The sequence below is a fragment of the Nelumbo nucifera genome, chromosome 1, assembly GCF_055504915.1.
Source record: "Nelumbo nucifera cultivar China Antique chromosome 1, China Antique-T2T, whole genome shotgun sequence".
NCBI classification, from domain to species: domain Eukaryota; kingdom Viridiplantae; phylum Streptophyta; class Magnoliopsida; order Proteales; family Nelumbonaceae; genus Nelumbo; species Nelumbo nucifera.
Window position 1 is genome coordinate 66,300,465 of NC_142649.1, and position 20,889 is coordinate 66,321,353.

The 20,889-nt window shown below is 43.4% G+C and overlaps 1 protein-coding gene and 1 pseudogene across 2 annotated transcripts in view; one reads left to right on the plus strand and one right to left on the minus strand.

Annotated features, from left to right (window-relative positions):
- The first annotated feature begins 235 nt into the window (after nucleotides 1–235).
- LOC104594422 (uncharacterized) lies at nucleotides 236–2,100 on the plus strand. The gene is made up of 4 exons (XM_010254707.1): nucleotides 236–493; nucleotides 553–1,003; nucleotides 1,139–1,665; nucleotides 1,762–2,100. Exons 1-4 carry the CDS (start codon nucleotides 236–238, stop codon nucleotides 2,098–2,100), a joined length of 1,575 nt encoding a protein of 524 aa, XP_010253009.1.
- An 11,609-nt stretch (nucleotides 2,101–13,709) lies between these two features.
- Nucleotides 13,710–20,889, minus strand: part of LOC104594421 (glycerophosphodiester phosphodiesterase GDPDL3-like) — a 40,326-nt pseudogene continuing 33,146 nt past the window's right edge. The window contains exons 6-8 of the transcript XR_016080700.1: nucleotides 19,940–20,076; nucleotides 14,427–14,906; nucleotides 13,710–14,287 (exon numbers count right to left, since the gene is read on the minus strand). The product of XR_016080700.1 is annotated as a glycerophosphodiester phosphodiesterase GDPDL3-like (transcript). The remainder of the gene's footprint in view (nucleotides 14,288–14,426; nucleotides 14,907–19,939; nucleotides 20,077–20,889) is intronic.

A 20,889-nucleotide genomic window follows, 5' to 3' on the forward strand; every position in this document is an offset into this window, starting at 1 on the left:
GCATGATCGATGCTGCTAGTGGAGGGGCTTTAGTGGATAAAACCTTCGAGGCCGCGAGAAATTTAATTGCTAATATGGAGGACAACTCTTAATAGTTCGGCTATAGGCTCAACCCTCCACCAAAGCATGCTAACAAGGTAAGTATCTCTTCCCTAGAACAACAAATTGCAAGTCTGACCTCTCTTGTCCGTCAAATGGCTGCAGGTAATATGCAAACGGTGAAGGCTTGTGGGATATGTTCGACAGTAGGGCATCCAACGGATATGTGCCCAACTCTTCAAGAGGATTCCGTCGAGTAACAGGTGGTTTTCCAGGGCAACCACAAAGGAAATATGATCCTTATTCGAGCATGTATAATCCGGGATGGAGGGATCACCTCAATCTAAGCTATGGGAATCCACAGAACCACCCAAGTTTCCCGCAGTGTCATCCGACTTTTCAGCAATATCAGTCGCACCCCCTAGACAATAGCCAGCCTAAACTTCTGATTCAGGTATGTCTTTAGAGGATATTGTTAAATCTCTTGCCACTAATACTTTGTTATTTCAACAGGAGATGAAACAATTTCAGCAGAAGACAAGGGCCAGTGTCCAACGTTTGGACAATCAGATGGGCCATATGGCGACGACAATTAATCGGTTAGAGGCACAAAGTTCGTGGAAATTACCCTCTCAAATGGTTGTGAATCCAAAAGAAAATGTAAGTGTAATCGTTTTGAGAAGTGGTAAAGAGGTTGAGGCACCAGCAAGGGCAGCCACCGCATTGTCGAACCAAGAAAAGGAGAAAGACATCACTCTAGATGGTGATGAAGTACCTAAGCGTAAATTTCCACCTCTTTCTGATTATAAACCGGTACCTCTTTTCCCTAATGCTTTAGCAGGATCTAGACAAGATGAGCAGTTTAAAGATTTTTATGAAACTTTTCATAGATGCGAGGCAAATATTCCCCTTTTTAATGCTCTTAAACAAGTACCTCATTATGCTAAATTTCTGAAAGAATTGTGTACACACAAGAGGAGATAGAAACTAAAAGGATGTGAAAAGGTGAGAGTTGGGGAGAATGTTTCTGCAGTTATTCAAAGAAAACTCCCTACAAAGTGCAAGGATCCAGGTATGTTCACTATCCCCTGCATGATAGGTAACACTAGAATTGAGAAGGCCATATTAGACTTAGGAGCTTCTATTAATGTCATGCCATATTCTATATATGCTTTTCTGAAACTTGGACCTTTAAATAAAACTGGTGTTGTGATTCAATTAGCTGATAGATCTAATGCCTATCCTAAGGGTGTAGTTGAGGATGTTCTTGTACAAGTAAATGATTTGGTTTTTCCTACTGATTTTTATGTGCTTGATATAGATAATGGTGATCAAACCACTCCTATTCTGCTAGGAAGACCATTTTTAAAAACATCCAAGACTAAGATAGATGTTTATAGTGGCACACTCACCATGGAATTTGATGGTAAGATTGTTAAGTTGAATATTTATGATGCTATGAAATATCCTACTGATGATACACCTATTTGTTCTCTTGATGCGATTGATTCTTTGGCACAGGAAATCTTTGAACTTAATGAAAAGGATGGATTAGAAGTCTCCATTAGTAAACATCTTGAGAAAGAGGAGCCAATGTTGAATGCTGATTTGCAGGAAACTGTTGCAGTATTGGATGATTCTCCAGACTTACAATAGTCAGGTAATGCTCCTTATGTTATATTGCCGATTTCTGATAGGAGACTTTTACCCTCTGTTTTGCAGGCCCCCATTCAAGAATTGAAGCCTCTCCCTAGCGACCTCAAGTACGTATTCCTTGAAGACGGAGAGACATTACCGGTGATCATCTCTAGTAGCCTTAGCGCACCACAAGAAGAGCAGCTTGTGCAGGTTCTCAAGGAGCATAAGACAACTATCGGTTGGATGATTGAGGATATCAAAGGAATCAGCCCGTCTACATGCATGCATCACATCTTATTTGAAGAGCAAGCAAAACCTTCCTGTCAACCACAAAGAAGGCTGAACCCACTCATGATGGATGGAAGGGGAAAGCACCGGAAGTTGCAACCACAAGAGTTAGAGGATCCAGTTTATTGTGATTAAAAACGGGGAAGTTTGTTTTTTCTTTTTCTTTTTGTTTTTGCATTTATAGTTTAGTTGTTTCTGCCCTTTCTTTGCATTTTACCCTACATTGGGGACAATGTAAGTTTTAAGTGTGGGGGATGGGATTTAGGTTAGAATTTAGGTTGTGTTTTAAAATTTGATTTAGGTCGTGTTTTTCTGCATTTAAAAAAAAACTAAACTCTTTTGAAATCAATTGAAACAATATTCTGGGAAAATTCTTGTGAACTGAGTAAAGAAATATGATCAAGGAGTACACCATTCATCTGAAGCCATCCCTTTTAAGCTAGTCCTAAATTCAGGTTTAAGTAAATAGGGTAAATATTTTTCCAAGAAATTCAATTGGTAGGACGGAGCATAAAATGCACCTACCAACCAAGCAATTCAATAGTAGGATGAATTATAAAATGCACCCACTAGCTAGCAATTCAAGCAGTAGGACGAAGCATAAAATGCACCTATTGACCAAGTAATCCTAACAGTGGAATGGAGCATAAAATGCACCCACTGACTAAGTCCTAAAAGTGAGATAGAGCATAAAATGCACTCACCTCCACCAAGGAGAGAAAAAAAAGAGAGCAAGTAAAAATGTTTTCCCTAGTTTACTACTTGGTTTGTAGTAGTAAAGAAGGGATTCGCTGATAGATGAGTTGAGTATAACTTGGTTGTGTTGACTTAATAGTTCACAATAACCGACCTAGGATATTTGTGGAAAAAGATGAAGGAAGCTTGAGTTTAAAGATCAGTAGGATAGTTATTTGTTTTGTTTTTGCTTGAATTTTGTCTTGCCCGAGGACGGGCAAGGTTTAAGTGTGGGGGGATTGAGAATAAAAATTATCATATTTTTATTCCTTAATATTCAGTTTTTTATACTTATTTAGTACCTAATTGGACTCACTATTCTTGTATTTCGATTTAGGGTATGAAAGAAGGCGTAGGGTGAAAACAAGGCTAATTGGGTAATTTTGCACAGTTTCGGCACCGTGCAGTAATCTGGGCATAACTCTCCTATCTGGACTCCGATTGAGATGATTCAAGATGCATTAGAAAGATAAGAAAAGACTATACAACTTTCATGTTTTGAGTTGTGATAGATTCGGATTGCATCGATGCCAAAATTGAGCCCGAAGTCTAAACAAATTTGTAGAGAAGCCCAGTTTGCAACAGAAGCCCAATGAGCAAAGAAGCCTTGCAGCAGCCCAATTCGTTAAAGAAGCCCAATACGAATGCAAGAATAAGAAACATCAAATAGTCCTATCAGATTCAATTTTCTATTGTATTTCTAAAAGGATAAAAGAGATTAAGATTACCAGTTAGGAGATAGGAGTAGATTAGATCTAATCTAGGCATTATCTATTAGAGAACTAAACTCCCAATGAAGAAAGAACTCCTTAGAGGAGCAGGAGACAGCTCCCTCCTAAGTCTATATAAAGGGGGCGGACTAGCACCCAAGGCACCACTCAACCTTGGGGGAGAAGAACTCAGCAAGCAAGGCAGAAAGAAAGCAGATTGGGAGCAGTCGAACCTCTCTTCTCCTCTCTTCTCTTCTCTTCGCCCCTTTTCTTCATTATCTGATTTTCTTGGAGTTTTGACCATGACCATGTGTGGCTAAACTCTTGTACTTGGTTGAAGGAAGTAGAAACCTTAGAATCCACTAAACTGTGAGATCTAATTTAGTTTTTATTGTCTAATTCATGCTTAGGATATCAAATGTTCTTCTATGTTTATATATATGATTATTTCGTTTAATTGTTAGGAAGGCCTACTAGTTTATTATTCCTTACAATCTATTGCTAGATTAGATATCAAATCCGTAATTGTTTGATCCCTCTAATCTGTGAAGCAACTAGGGTTTAATGATTTGCTGCATCAGAAATTGTTAGATCCTAGGAAGAACAGTCGATTAAATTAAATGCAACCGCTTGTGCTTGTGTTGTTTAGCTTCATCGATCTCTAATGCTTAATGCTATTGCTGGATTAAATTTTTAACGCTTATTTAGGGGTTGTTCAGTAGTAAGGGTTAAGAGGATCGCTTGTTTTCCAATTAACTGATAGAAGGAAGACCGCCATGGGTGATACGCCCTTCAACTTCACCTATGACACGGAAGCAATGATCCCAACCGATATCGAGGTGCCTACGCTACGCTTGGAGGCCTATAACGAGGAAGCAAACGACGACGAGCTCTGTACCAACCTTGACTTGGTGGAAGAAGTACGGGACTTGGCATACATTCGGGCTGCAACCTACCAGTAGAGAGTGGCTCGGTACTGTAACGCTTGGGTCAAGAAACGACATTTCTGTGTTGGTGACCTAGTTCTTCGAAATATTATGGTACCTGAGCCCAGTGTTGGTAAGCTCGGACCGAACTAGGAAGGTCAGTACTGAGTAAGGCAGGTACTCGGGGAAGGTACGTACGAGCTCGAAACCCTAGAAGGAAAATAGGTACCTCGAGCGTGGAACATCGGCAACCTAAGACGAAACTACCTGTGATCGCCGAACTAGAGAGAGGATTGCAAGTCACTCCCAGAAGTCCAAGGACTAAAGTGCCGAGCTGATAAAAGACCTCGACACTACGATAAGTCCCATTCGCCTCCTCGGCATGGGCATATAAGTCCTAGTCGCCTCCTCGACATGGGCATACAAATCCCAATCGCCTCTTCGGCATGGGCAGACAAGCCCTAATCGCCTCTTCAGCATAGGCAACTCATCTCCTCATGCCTAAGGCATAGACAACTCAGGTATAAGCCCTACGATGTCTAGCCCATTTCGGCATATAATGAAAAAGTTGAACCCCAGCTAAGGGACAACTAACATTACTAAGTAGCCCGTGCGTAGACAGGTCGGGTATATGCCCTACAATGTCCGCGCACCTCGGCGTACATCATGCGAAGTTACCCCTACTCGTAGTCCAGTTCGGTAGCTCAACGGTTCGGGGTAACCTATACCTATTTGGTTAATTCGCCAGTTAGGGAGTTATTTGCACTTGGAATATTTTTGAAAAAAAAGACAACTGTATTTCATTAATATGAGGAGTTCGCTACAAAAAAAAAAAAGAGATTTTCTACTATAGACCGAGCTCGCAGGCCCGGGGTATACAATATGGAAGATCTACTCATCTGGGTGCTCTTCGCCCTTGCCCGAGGCTTCAACACGTGGGTCAACCCTTTCATCAGCACCGACCTCTTCGATATTGCCGAGCAGCTCGCCGTCACTCTCCACCTCGGAGTCTGGGTCCTCGGCAGCTTCAACAACCATTTCATCTATGACTCTTGAGGTGGTGATGGCGCTTAGATCGAGTTGTAGAAATTCACGTCGGGTCAGCCACTTGCTAAGCTTGAAGCCCTTACGGTAGCCTTCCGTCCCCGCCTCGGTCAGCTCTTCCTGGAACTCCTCTGAGGTCTTATACTCCTCGACGGCCATTGTCTTGAACTCCTCCCCTGCTTGAAGGAGTATCTCAGTCTGCTCCTTCCCGAGGCCCTCAAGATTCTCTACCTCCCGCTGTAATGTAGCTTTCTGCCTCGCGTGCTCCTCCTTCTCAGTCATCAACAGTGTGATCAATTCTTTCTGAGCCCGCACATCCTTCTTCAGCTGGTTATTCTCACTGCGAACCTGGTTTAACTTGGTGTGAGCCTCACGAGACGAGGACTCAACTGCAATAGCTCGCTTCAGGTGCAGTTCGGACTGGTACGTCAGAGCGTGCACAACGGAGTTCACCTGCCAAGAGAAGAATAGCAGTTAGTACAAGAAAAGTTCTCAAGTACATAATTGAAGAAGTAAAGACAACTTACCACCATACAATGAGTAGCCGTTCGAGCTCCGAGCTGTGCGACCGACAACTCGGCCCAGTTGGCGACCTCCTCGGCATATACCGCGCTCTTGCTCTTGAGAAGGCTGTACTTCGGAGTCAGGATGCTCCAAATTGCTCCCTTGCTGCCCGAAGAAGTGGCAGCCGCTGGGGCGGGCTCCGAAGATGTTGCCTCCTCGGGCGCGCGGGGCGGGGATACCCTTCCTGGTTCCTCCTCGACCAGATCGATCACTGGAGGTTGCGTAGTGGAGGGCCGCTCGGGCTCAGGGACAACAACCTGCAGAGACTCAATGCGAGGTCTTTTGATAGCTCGCTTCTTCTTCCCCTTCATCCTTCCAAGGAGCTCATTCGCAAGAAGTTTCATAGTTGTTGTAACAAAAGCAAAACGTCAGAAATAGTATCTAAATAAAACAAAGGCAACACAAAAGTAATGACCTACCAGGACTCATACCAGCTTGTACGAGCTTGTCTTCGGTCACATAGACCGCGAACTTGAGACCGAGCTCCGCCCAGGACTAAAGCACTTCCCTTGTCTTCAAGTCCAGCTTGACACCAGAATCTTGGATGGCCGCCCTCTAGTGGGTTAAGAAAGGCCACCCCTCAGTGTTACAGACCAAAAAGTAGCCCCTTTTCCAAGTTGAGACCTTGTTTGGGAGTTCGTGTAAGAGCTTGTAGCCCGGACGTGGGGACAAATAGTAAGTCTGCCTATGCTCAGGTAGAACACAGGAGGAGTTATTCTTTATTGAAAGGATTGAAGAAAAAATGTCAAGATCAAGGGGCAGGTTATAGTCATGGAAGAGGGAGATGGTTCCTACTATGTTGCGGATGGAGTTCGGGTGCAACTGATCTATGGTAATGTTGAAGAGTTTAATGACTTCGACGATCAGAGGTTGAAGTGGAAGACGAAGATCAGCTGTGAGCTTCTCCTCGAAGATCACGATCTCGTTGTGACCGTGCTCCCAGGGAAAGTTACCTATCGGAAGACTATAGACAAGGTCACTCGGAAGCCTATACTGAGCTACTAAGGCCCGGAGCCTATCCACTATCATCGTCGATGGGCCAAAGTTATCTAGCTGTCGACCTCGGTGCGAGGTGGACGCCAGACCTCCGGAAGCCTTTCGTGCCTCCCGGGGTGATTCCACCTCAGGAGGACCGCGGACCGCTTCTTGACCCAAAGTAGCTTCTTCGGTGAGGCGATCTACGACTTGAGCCGAGGTACCCACCTCGGCCCCAACAGATTCACCGCTCCCATCTAAAAGACTATCAAAGCTAAAACTAGACATAGTGAAGAAAAGACAATCAGAAAAGGAGAGCTAGGGAAGACTCACCAAAGAAAGACCGAACTGAAAGAAGACACCGGACTGGAGAAACCGAGCTAAGAAGCTTGAATGCGACCTCAGAACGAAGATTTGTGAATTTGTGGGAAGCAAATGAGTCTCGGGCCTCCTATTTATGGCCGGTATGTCCAAAAATCAATGATCGAGATTGAAGCAATCCAACGGCTCCTAGGAAAACTGGTTGCGCGACCCCCGAGGTTGAAATCAGTTTAGCGCGTTTTTTGATGTCCGCAGAGTTTGTAGATCGCGTGACGTCCGCGCGTAAACCAGACACGACCTGGGTTATTCCTGGTTGAGATGGATAGCCGAACAGATCCGACCAACGTTTCATTCGACAAGCCGCCCGGACCTCGGGCCAAATCCACTTGTCTCGTCTTGAACTCCCCGCACTGGGTCGGGACCCCTGGCTCGGGGAGTGGGGGGTAATTGATGAAGGGTGATTTGGCCCGACCTAGTAAAGAGGGGACACATGAACACGACCTGACCAAGAGATGACAACTCAGCTTATCATAACTAGTCCGCAGCAGATCGAGCTCGGGTACCCAACCACCTCGGGCTAAAGTGACCTCAGGACAATGCCACCTCGGGATGAGATCGCCTCGGTACCAGATCGCAACAAGAACACCTCGATGCCAAGGCACTTCGACACTCAACCCAGTTCGGGACTTAAAGATATCAGCTCGGGGATGCCGACATGCCACTACGTGGTGATCCCAAAAACCCCTCCAATGGATCTCGAGCCTCACGGGATCATGCCGCGTAATAGCTAGCATTATATCCCCGACCGATTCAGGCGGAACTGATGAACCTTATCGGTTGGCAGCGTTATCTTCCAACTAACGCGAGGATTCGACTATATAAAGGCTCCACCCCCGGAGGTTCAAGGTATCCGTGATTATTCTGCTCTCTATCTCTCTACACTCTAAAGTTTTCTAGCTCGCAACAGTCTACTAACTTAAGCATCAGAGCGACCTCGTCAGGCTAGCAACCCCGGGTTCTCTGATCCTTCTCTTGCATATCAATTTAGTCCAACTAACGCGGAAACGGATCCTATCATGACGAAGATCCCGGAACCAATCCACGAAACTTGCGAGGACTCGACTATATAAAGGCTCCACCCCCGGAGGTTCAAGGTATCCGTGATTATTTTGCTCTCTAGCTCTCTACACTCTAAAGCTTTCTAGCTCGCAACAGTCTACTAACTTAAGCATCAGAGCGACCTCGTCGGGCTAGCAACCCCGGGTTCTCTGATCCTTCTCTTGCATATCAATTTAGTCCGTCGTTCGCCTAGAAGCCAGATCACCTCCAGCAGGGAGCAGCTAGATCGTGCTACATCACTAGCCGATAAGGCTTATCGTGTCCATCTAATTTAGGCGGAATGAGGATAAGGCCTACGATTGCACAACGTAATCCCAAAAGGCTCGGAGGTAGCTGAGAAGCTTCTAGAGTTCTGCTATGTGTCACTTAGGCAGGCTTGGCCATCCAAAGTACCCAAACCTTGGTGCTATCCGAGGTGATCAAGATACTCGAGGTGGCCCAATCTGCCGAGGATGCTGAGTCATATGTCCAATCACCAGGTCGTGTCCATGTGCCAACTGCTTAGTAGGTCGCCAAATAACCCCTCATCAGTAGCATTAGTATCTTGCCTCTTTTTCACTTTATATATAATTTTATATATATATATATATATGAAGAACGGTTTTAGGATTTAGATAAATATACTTTTGTGCTTTTATAATGTACTTTCTTATTTTATATTTAATTTTGTAGATTTGTACTATAACTTAATATGGATTTATTGAGTTTCTAATGACCACTTGGCCAATTACTCCTAACTCGCCCTTTCATTCAAGATGTTATTAACTGGGTGATGTAAGACATCCTCTTGCATCAACATTTTCAACATTTTCTGCACCAACCAATAACAATCTGTTACCCCCCTTTCATTGAGGACAAGCTAGCGTGGCAGATTTCTATTGTGATTTAGATATAACCAAGCTTGGAGTTGAATGGAAGTTGGTTAAGGGGCTAAGGGCAGTTGAAAAATGAATATCAAATCAAATTCAGATAGAACAAATTCTTTTTTGGTCGGACTTAGATATACGCCTATTTCAAATCAATCCGATCTATCTGCAAGCTTGGCCTAGTATGATGAACAGATCAGATGGGGCATACACATACCGACATACGCATTAAAGCAAAGATCAGTTCTTGTAAATTTCATCAAAACTCAAAACGAGATTAAGAATTGTATATATTTATATAACTTGAAACTGTACACTTTGTCAGATGATCAATGATACAAATTGATGCGAGTAATTATTTACTGTAAGAATTAGTGTCCTATATCAAATCAAATTTAGATGATGTATTCTATATTCCTATATTCCTATTGTATCAGATTTAGATATACCCGTTGAATCACTTCTTCAGAAACTGTGGTGCTGGTACCTCTCGTTTGAAATTATTATTTCCATCTAGAGCAGAATACTGTGCTAGCCTGCTTAGTTGATCCTTTATTTAGGCTGTACCAGGAAGCTAATGTCTTATGTCTGCATGTTGAGTTGATTCTCCTGTTTTGCAGTGTGAGAGAAAACTTGAATAGCTTGCGGAGTTCATCAGCTATATTTGAAGTGTTAGTAATGCCGCATTAAATGCAGTGCATTACGCAAGCTGCCTTCATAACTTTCTGAACATATGTCCGCGACTCCGAATTGGCACTCTGTGACACATGTCACCTCGGAATAATTAGGTGACACCCGGAATCACTTAAGCAATAATTTGTCTTAGTTAAATTGATGGTGTCCCATCGGGCGGCCTGGCCCAGGCATGACCTGGTGGTGTGGCACAGGCGCGACCTAGCGGCCTGGCCCTGCTGTGACCTGGCGGCCTGGCCCTAGCGTGACATGGCGGCCTGGCACAGGCGCGAACTGGCAGCTTGGCCTAAGCGCGAACTGGCGGCCTGGCACAGCACGACTTGGTAGCTTGGCCCTGGCGCGACCTGGCAGCCTGGCACAGGCGCGAACTGGTGGCCTGGCACAGGCGTGAACTGGTGGCCTGGCACAGGCGTGAACTGGCGGCCTGGCCCTGGCGCGACCTGGCCCAGGCGATGAACTGGCGGCCTGGCACAGGCGCCAACCTGGCAACTTGCGATATGTGCTCACTGATAAATTCGGCATGCATATCCTAACACTCCCACGATCCTTGGAAGTTGGCCCACATGCCGAACGATCCGGAGGGTAGTCAACGTGCATGGCGGTTGCCTCCGGGAATCTCGGACTACTTAGGCAACTTCTCGGAAATCTCGGATGCGGTGCTTGAAGCCCACGCCAAACAATGCCTATATAAAGGCACCAACCCCAATGGCATGGGGGGGGGGCAAGTAAGCATATTCTAGCTCTCATACTTTGTGATTTTTAGCTCACAGTCTACTAGGAGAGTATTGACTTAAAGCATAGGAGTGACCTCGCCGGGTTAGCCACCTCGGGTCCTCTGACATTGATTCCATGCAGGTCTCTAAAGAACTACGAAGCTCAACAATCAATCCAGCTCGACCCTCTGGTCAGCTCGACAACTAATAGGCAGCTCGGCCCTCTGGTCAGCCCGACACTCTGGCCAGCTCGTCACCTAACCTGCCTAGCTCGGCCCAGTTAGTTCGGCACCTAACCTGCCATGCTCGGCCCAGTTAACTCGGCACCTAATCTGCCCCCAGCTCGGCCTGGTTAGCTCGGCATCGAGGTCCTCATCCAACAAAAGTTCACTTCGGCCTCTTGAGCCATCGACCACTTGGAAGCAGACCAAATGACGAGGTACTTAGCACAAAAAAATGATACATCACCAAAAATTGATTCATCAATTGAAGCCATTTGTGGGAAACACTACAAAAAGCTAACTTCTCATCCTCCGAAAGGCTAAGTCCTCTTCTTCTAAAAAGCTAAGTTCTCACCTTTTAAAAACTAAAAGCTTTCACTTTCTAGTTTCCATTTTTTATGAACTCAAAAACTATGTAGGAAGTTGATGGCCAACAGACTAAGCAACTCTACCAACTTTATTTCAACTCGGATAAAGCCTCATCAGTCCTCTTCGTGAGGTACCCGCTACAAAGATGAGCTCTTCGTGGCTTCCGCGGGAATAGGCGGCCAACAGACTGCATGGACGCCCCTATCTGTCAAGCCTTCCAAGGCTCCTGTGGGAGCTGGTGACTTAAAGTTAGTAGTTCTGCCCCCGTAGGTTGAGCTCCTAGTAGCCTCTTCGGCATGGGCAAAATCAAAGATCAAGGAGAGTGGACTACGAGTCGCTCCCAGAGTCTAAGGGCTAAAGTGCCGAATTGGCAAAGACTTCGGCACCACATAAGATCCAGTCGCCTCTTCGGCATGGGCAAAATCAAGGGTAAGGAGAGTGAACTGCGAGTCGCTCCCAGAGCCTAAGGAATTGAATCGAAGCTTACAAGCTCATCGAATTAGTCATTTCAGGCCAAAAGGAGCAATCTACACCCTTCGTCAAGTTACTTTCAGCTCGGGAGTGGGGGGCAAATGATGAGGGCGGATTTGGCCCTCCAATGATATTGTGACACATGGCACCTCGGAACAACTAGTTGACACCCGGAACCACTTAGGCAACAACTTGCCTTAGCCAAGTTGATGGTGTCCCACCGGGCGGCCTGGCCCAGGCGCGACCTGGCGGCTTGGCCCAAGCGCAACCTAGTGGCCTGGCCCAGGCGCGACTTGGAGGCCTGGCACAAGCGCAACCTGACGGCTTGGCCCTGGCGCGACCTGGCGGCCTGGCACAGGCGCGAACTGGCGGCTTGGCCCAGGCGTGAACTGGCGGCCTTGCACAGGAGCGACCTGGCAGCCTGGCCTTGCCGCGACTTGGCGGCCTGGCAGTCTGGCACAGGCACAACCTAGCGGCCTGGCAGCCTGGCCCAGGTGCCGAACTGGCGGCCTGGCACAGGCATCGACCTGGCGACCTACGAGACATACTCGTCGATAAATTCAGCATGCATATCCTAACACTCCCACGATCCTTGGAAGTTGGCCCACGTGCCGAACGATTCTGAGGGTGGTCAATGTGCATGGCGGTTGCCTCCGGGAATCTTGACCACTTAGGCGACTTCTCTGAAATCTCGGATGCGGTGCGTGAAGTCCACACCAAACAATGCCTATATAAAGGCACCAACCCCAATGGCATAGGGGGGAGGGGCAAGTAAGCATATTCTAGCTCTCATACTTTGTGATTTTTAGCTCGCAATCTACTATGAGAGTACTGACTTAAGCATCGGATCGACCTCGTCAGGTTAGCCACCCCGGGTCCTCTAGCATTGATTCCTTGCAGGTCTCTAAAGAACTACGAAGCTCAACAATCAATCCAGCTCGCCACCAGGCAGCTCGGCCCTCTGGTCAGCTCGACCCTCTGGTCAGCTCGGCAACTAATAGGTAGCTCGACCCTCTGGTCAGCTCGGCACCTAATAGGTAGCTCAACACTCTGGTCTGCTCGTCACCTAACCTGCCTAGCTAGGCCCAGTCAGCTCGTCACCTAACTTGCCTAGTTCGGCCCAGTCAGTTCGGCACCTAACCTGCCCAGCTCGGCCCAGTTAACTCGGCACCTAATTTGCCCCCACCTCGCCCTGATCAGCTTGGCATCCAGGTCCTCATCCAGCAAAAGTTCACTTTAGCCTCTGAATCATCGACCACTTGGAAGCAGACCAAATGACGAGGTACTTAACACAAAAAATTGATACATCACCAAAAATTGATTCATCATAATCTTTATCCCTTTGTTTTTTTGTCAATTGCCAATTTAATATTAAAGGTATACCAGAAAGAAGGCGGGAAAAACGAAAAAGAAAAGCTTCAGTGATTCCATAAACTTCTCTTGCGTGGAAGTATGTTGCTTACCCATGAAGCATAATAGCAGAGAGATGCTTTCCCTCTTTCACTCTTTGGTTGACAGTCATCACTTTCGGTTCGCATAATGCTATCTCTCATTCAGTGGTTTCCTCCTGATTTGTTTTTGAGATATTATCTCCTAAGAAAAAGGTTTCCTTCAGAGGTGCCTATGTCCTGTCACATTATTCACCAATGTTGATTACTCCATTTTTGACAGGACATAAATGTTACATATGATATTATGAATCACACAAATTAGGGAAAGGAGAGGTGGAGACTGGAAAGAGGTAATGAATTGATGGTCCTTGGCTCAAGGACGAATTTTATACTCAGAAGTTGAGTAGTTTATTACCATTTTGTCCTTAACCTCGCAGAGCACTTGGTTTTCAGACGTCAAGCTCTCCGATAAACTTATCCACATGGGAGATTCTGTGTTTTCAGAGATTTTTTTTTTCTGTTTCTTGTTTTTTTTTTTTTTTTTTTTTTTTTTTTTTTTTTTTTTTCCTTCAGCAGATCCGGACTCTACTAATACCAGTTCTACAGAACGAGAAACCAAACAATGAATAATTTTACAATGGTGTACAAGAAAATGTTTACAGGCATTCACATTCTCCAAAAAGGAAGAGGAATAATAAGCAAAACTACATTTTAAAAGTGACCCAGGAATTAAGTCGAATTAGAAAAACAGAATCCAAACCACCTACAACCTGAAGCAGCGATATAGCAATACATGAATACATTGAATGGTTACAGAACTGGTTCTGGAGAATGGAGGAGATGCAGTGTGCATTGGCGTCGATCTTTGGGTGACAAGGCACAGTAGTAAGTTCATGGTTTCAGAGAAGCAGAAGAGTTGTGAGGAAAATGCCCAAAGATGAAAATAAGACATAAGTAGTACTCTGTGGCTGTCCGCTTGGCTTTGGTGAGGTTGGAGGAGAAGCAACTGTCCCATTTCCACTGGTTGATGTGTTCTTCGTAACCGAAGGTAATGGTGGCTCTGCTACATCAGATTCTGTCAGGACAGGGTTTGGAGCCTCAGCAGGAGGTAAAAGTGCAGCATTCACAATTGGCAGGAGACCGCCAGGTGGAGTAGGCTTCATATAGCCTGGTTTTTTGTTGCCCATCTTCAAACATCGGTTATCTGCATTAACAATTTAACATGAAGCACCAACACCATCACTAACTTAATATTGAAACTGTTGAATTATAAAATGGATTACAATTAGAATGAGGTAGAGGAAGGAACAATAGCATCTCCATCGAGTAGGATCAGCACTTACTTCTGTATGCATTAGCTGTCCCTGGGAAGTCGGTGATGATTCCATTGATCCCGGCTCCCATGACAAAAGAATTGATCTCAACAGTAGGGTCTGCAAAGAAGTCCCATGCTGAGAGACAAACTCATTCCTGAATAAATATACGTACACAGTGAGGTTTGCTGACTGTAGCTTTGGTACAATGTTGGTATCACCAGTGAGGAAGAAGTCATTCATAGGAAATACAGATTCCTTTGTGATTGCCACAGATTGAGCAAATTTCTTGATGTCCATGATGGAGGAGTTATCAGCATCGCGGATATCTTCATCAACTTTGTATACCAATTGATAATTGGTTTTCTCCTTGAACTTGATTAAAACAGAGCTGTTACTGGACTGGATCATAACCTTCTGGTTGGTTTCGTTATAGCCAGACTGGTTTAAAGCATCAATCACTGCATTGGTTATGCTAAAGCCCAGACTCTTTGCAAGATAGGCTGCATTCTGCAGAGAAGGAAAATAAATGTCATGATCCAGTTGAAAATGATGACAACTCTAAGAAGGATATAAATAAAGTTCAAGTCCCACGAGAAGTAGCCATCCTCCCCACTAGTGTGCACAAATGCTGAATGTGCACCAGAGAAGGGACCTGCTAGTTGATAGCAACAACACAAAATCTTCTTATTCTCCAGATACAGAAATTTTCTAGGTTATCATTTACAGTTTTTTACTCTTCTCCATCTAAACCCCAAAGCAAGTGGGTCATATTTGAAGTTTTAGCTAACTAAAGCTGTTTGGTGAGAGATATTGGTTCCTAAGAGCCTACCCCTGGTGCCTGGATGTCACATGTAAATTTTCTGGTCTTACGCCACCATAATGAATTAGCTATACATCAAGGAAAGCATCTGTTTTTAGTAGGGCTGCACAGAAGTTGCATCAGAACTGGTTCGAATCTGGATTCAATCTGGTAAAAGCTGGATTCGGATATCTCCCTTGATCCTAACACATTGGATCAAATTGGAAGTCAATCCTTTTAGTTAACGGATCAATTTCGAATATACCCTGATCTGATCTGTCATGACCTGATCCGATCCATTAGTTATAAAATATTATCTATTATATTATATAATATGTATATATAATAATAAAAGTAATATATTATTTATATTATATCACCATGCTTTTTTTACTATAATCCAAATCAAATTGGATATCTGGTAAGATATTCAAATTTGAATCATAATCTTGGAAATTCGACCGATTGTTATTAAATTTAGATCTGTTGGATATATTATCAGATCGCATTGGATATACCCCTTACCATCCAATCCAATCTGTTTGCAGCCCTAGTTTTTAGTTGGCTGAGCCCTATCCATATTAACCCATTACACAAATTCTGATTTTGTTTTTGTAAAATTTTTAGTTGCATTTAGGGGTGGTAATTTCTGACAAACACAAGGAATCTATCCAACTTATAACTCATCTACTTGGTGGGTTGCATATGGGTTGGCAATGCATTCGGGTCAAGTTTAAGTTGGTTGGAGATCCTTCCCAAAATTTTGGCATCCCGCCCCACCTCTCTCTCTCTCTCTCTGAGCCAAGCAGATTCTCCATGTCTTAATCAACCATCAGAAAAAGAAAAAGAAGAACTAATAAAATATACAAGATGCTGGTGAAGGAGGGTATTCACACCAATGAGGCTGGTGATACAATAGTCAATTCCCAGTAGCTGCTCCACTAGATGTGACTGAAAGTCATTGTTCTTTGATGCCAGTTTGCCACCTCTGGCCATTTCAGAGAGAGAAGAGAGAATAGAGAGGGGAGGAGGACAAAATTGACAACCATCTCTTATGACAGTTTTGATGCGAGGCAATTTTGTATGAATTGATTCTTTTTCTACTCATGGATTTGGTATTATTTTGTGAAAGTGACTGATTTTATCAATTCAGCCAACTTTGTTTTTTTAAGTCCTTATCCTATCTTTTTTCTTTTTTTCTTTTTCATTGGAGGGGGTGGGGGGTGGGGGGGATTTAAAGTTGGTAACCATCATTGTTGGGTCTAAATTGGGAAAGCGTGTACCAGTCCCAAACAGATTATTAATCGATTCTATAAGACAGACTTAGAACCAAACCAATTATTAATTGGGATAATAAGGTCTGACCCAATAGTACTTGACATCCATAATTGCCTATGATAATAACAATTTTGAACTTCACTTTTGATAGTATCGCCATGATAAAATAACAGTAAAATAGTATATTGTTTATATGTTGATAAAACAAGTGTTTTTGACCAAAATTATCTTATATACTGTCTATGAATTTCATCCTTCTAGACATATATGTAACAAAAATTACAAGAAAACCAGGTGTTGAATGGGCCGATTTGTGTTTAGTTTATTTTCTTTTAAATTAAGAAGTTGTTGGGCCTTGGGCCCATTAGTTTTTATTTTTAAAAGAGTTGTAACTATTTAGTTTGAATTGCCGCCATACTAAGGGCATCTTTGTAATAGAATGAGGGGCTGGCGGCTAGGGTTATGAAACACAATCCTAGTTGACCTTCTTCTCCTTTTCTTCCTCTTTCTCTTCCTATTGCTGAAATCTACAACTTTCCCCTCTTCCATTCACAAGAAGCTTGACCGAATCAACAGATAATGGTTTCTACTTGGTATCAGAGCAGGTTGAAGGTTCTGGAAGTGATTCTCTCATGCAGCCCTAGATCGGCCGACTGCATGGAGATTTAAGAGGCTGATCAAAACTCTCAAGTAAGCCTAGCTTTTGGATTTTCTTGATGGATCTGTATGCCCTGTAGCTGGTCTAGGGTTTCTCATCAAAATCAGGAAAAACTGGAGAAAAGGGAATAGTCATGTTTTTGTTGGACTCTTCAATTTTGACCTAGGTAGTGGCACCCTATTTTTCTAGGGTTCCTTGGAGTTTTTTATAAGGAGCGATTCAAGTCCCACGTGGTTTGGAGGCTCCTAGAGAGGGTGGTTGCTTTTTCTCGCTCTTCTTCCATTCCACAGAAAATGAATCTTTCGTGGGAAGAAAGTCCAGGACACCAAAGGAGTGTCATTGGTTCCAGAAGGTGTTTTGTTTGTTCTTGCTGCATTTTTTATTTGTTTCTATACCCTTTTGAAGAAGCATGAAGGGACACAGAGTTGAATGTAAGCCTGGGAATGAAATGAGACCTGTGGGAGGAGGTGCTGGAGACCCCTTCGGAGCTAGGACCATTACTACAGTTAGGTTGGATGGTACAAACTACTTGGAATGGTCCCAATATGCAAAGATGGCCATTGGGGCTCGTGGAAAATTGGGGTATATTACTGGTGAAGAGTTGAAACCTGAAACTGGCAACTCCCGGTGGGTGCAGGAAAATTATATGGTAATGACATGGTTGTGTAATTCCATGTTGCCACATATAAGTAAAAATTTTTTATGGGCAAATACTGCTAGGGCCTTTCTGAATCTGTCAAACCATGCTCTGGGAGATTGTTTCAAGCCATATAGTGACTTCTTCAGCTTGCATACCTTTCCCTTTTCAGCACTATCATAAAAATCAGTTGGAAGATCCAAATACACCTCTTCTTGCAGATCCCCATTTAGGAAAGCATTCTTCACATCCAGTTGAAACAAGGGCCAAGAGTATGGGGTTGCAGAAACCTATTCACAAAGGGAGAATGTTGCTAGGGCTTATCAACTAAGGAATCAGATTATTGCTACAAGGCAGGGAGATAGATCTGTTGTAGCCTATTTTTCAGTCCTTAAGACCCTGTGGCAGGAGATCGACATCTAGAGACATTTGCGCCAGTTGCAAAGACGACCTCTGTTCGGATACTCCTTTCTCTTGCTGCCTCATACTCTTGGCCCTTGTTTCAATTGGATGTGAAGAATGCTTTCCTAAATGGGGATCTACAAGAAAAGGTGTATTTGGATCTTCCAGATGGTTTTTATGATAGTGCTGAAAAGGGAAAGGTATGCAAGCTGAAGAAGTCACTATATAGCTTGAAACAATCTCCCAGAGCATGGTTTGACAGATTCAGAAAGGCCCTGATTGTTTTTGGCTACACTCAAACTCAATCTGATCACACCTTGTTTGTGAAGCGCAGGGGATCTTTGGTGTCAATCCTGATTGTTTATGTGGATGATATTGTTGTCACTGGGAATGATCTGAGTGAGATTGATAGTCTGAAGAGGAACTTGCATAAGGAATTTGAGATTAAGGATCTTGGAGAACTGAGATACTTCTTAGGCATCGAAGTTGCGAGATCGAAACATGGAATTTTTATCTCTCAAAGGAAGTATGTCTTGGACCTTCTCCAAGAGACAGGGAAGCTTGGAACAAAGGCAGCTAACACCCCCATTGATCAGAAGGTGAACCAGTAAAGGACCTTGGGAGATACCAAAGACTTGTGGGTCGGCTACTATACTTGTGTATGACAAGACTGGACATCTCCTATGTAGTAAGTGTAGTGAGTCAATACATGCATGCTCCACGAGACCAGCACTGGAAGGCAGTTGACAGGATCCTTGCTTATTTGAAGGGACATCCAGGCAGAGGCATTTTGTTTACTGATCATGGACAGTTGAAGCTAGAGGCTTATACAGATGCAGATTGGGCAGGATGCCTTGATGACAGAAGATCAACTTCGGGAGTGTGCACCCTAGTTGGGGGTAACCTAGTCTCATGGAAGAGTAAAAAACAAACAGTTGTGGCAAGATCAAGTGCAGAAGCCGAATATAGAGCCATGGCACATGGAGTTTTAGAACTTCTTTGGATCCGTTCTCTGTTAGAAGAAATCGGTGTACAGGCAGAAGAACCTATAATGTTATACTGCGATAACCAGGCAGCAATTAATATTGCCCATAATCCAGTCCAGTATGACTGAACTAAGCACATTGAAGTAGATAGACATTTTATCAGAGAAAGGGTAACTTCTGGAGAAGTTTGTCTTCCATACATTTCTTCTGATCTGCAACTTGCTGATGTTCTCACAAAAGGCATTGCAAAGAATAAGCTGGAGCATGATCTACGCAAGTTGGGAATGTGTGACATCTACTCCCAATTTGAGGGGGAGTGTTGAATGGGTCGATTTGTGTTTAGTTTATTTTCTTTTAAATTAAGAAGTTGTTGGGCGTTGGACCCATTAGTTTTTATTTTTAAAAGAGTTGTAACTATTTAGTTTGAGTTGCCGCCCTACTAAGGGCATCTTTGTAATATCTCATATTTAAGTTAAAGATAAATAGAATGAGGGGCTGGCAGCTAGGGTTATGAAACACAATCCTAGTTGACCTTCTTCTCCTTTTCTTCTTCTTTCTCTTCCTATTGCTGAAATCTACAATTTTTCCCTCTTCCTTTCATAAGAAGCTTGACCGAATCAGCAGATAGTGGTTTCTACTCCAGGAAACCTTTATTAATTATTAACTAATAGATTTGAAACAACAAGATCCAGTCCCAACCCAATTATTAATCAGGACACAGACAAGTAAAAAAACAAAGAAGAAAGACATCTTACAGAAGATTCTAGCATATGCACTGACCTCTATGCTGATCAAGACAGAAAGTGGCTTGTCCTTTGCAAAGGCCAGGAAGTCTTCTAGTAAGAAGATGCTTCCAGCATATTTATATGCAGGATTCTGATACAAAGAGTAATCCCTGAATGGGGTCGATATAACCGCTGCAGCGTAAAAAAATTGCAAAGATCAAACGAGAGTTATTAAATATCCCAAATATATGGGGCTAACAACACAAATCCTGTTTTTTCTTTCCATTCTGTGTAATGCCATATCCACCGTTAAATCATTTCTAATTATTTTGACCCATGTCCTTTTTGGTCTACCCCATCCCTTCTAGCTTCTTTGACTTGTAACAGATCACTTCTTACGGGTGCTGTGGTGGTCTTCTATGAACATGCCCAAACCATCTTAATCTAATTTATCTCATTTTATCACCTATTGGAGATACTCCTAGGTTTTCTCAATGACACCATTTCTAACCCTATCCTTTTTAGTTTTCTACTCATCCATCTCAGCATATGCATTTCTGCCACTCATTTTTTGGACATGTTGTTTCTTGACTGCCCAACATTTTTCTCCATACAACATAGCTGGCCTTACGACTGTTTTATAAAATTTTCCTTTCAATCTAAATGGAATTTGTCTATCACATAAGACTCTGATGCACCCCCTCCATTTTGCCCATCCTGCTCTAATTCTATGGGCAACATCCTCCTCAATCTCTCTCTTATTATGAACTATTGAACCAAGGTACTGAAAAAGGTCATATTGCGTTATCTTTTGATCTCCAATCCTAAGTGCATCTTTTTTTGCACTCCTATTATTATCATATATAGTTATACACTGTTTTAATCTTTCTATTTTAAAACTGTTTGTTTCTAGGGTATTTCTCCATAAACTTAATTTTTTCTTTACTTTGATTTTCTTACAGTTTTTTATTTTTTATGTTTGCATTTTAAAACTTTTTACAGCTT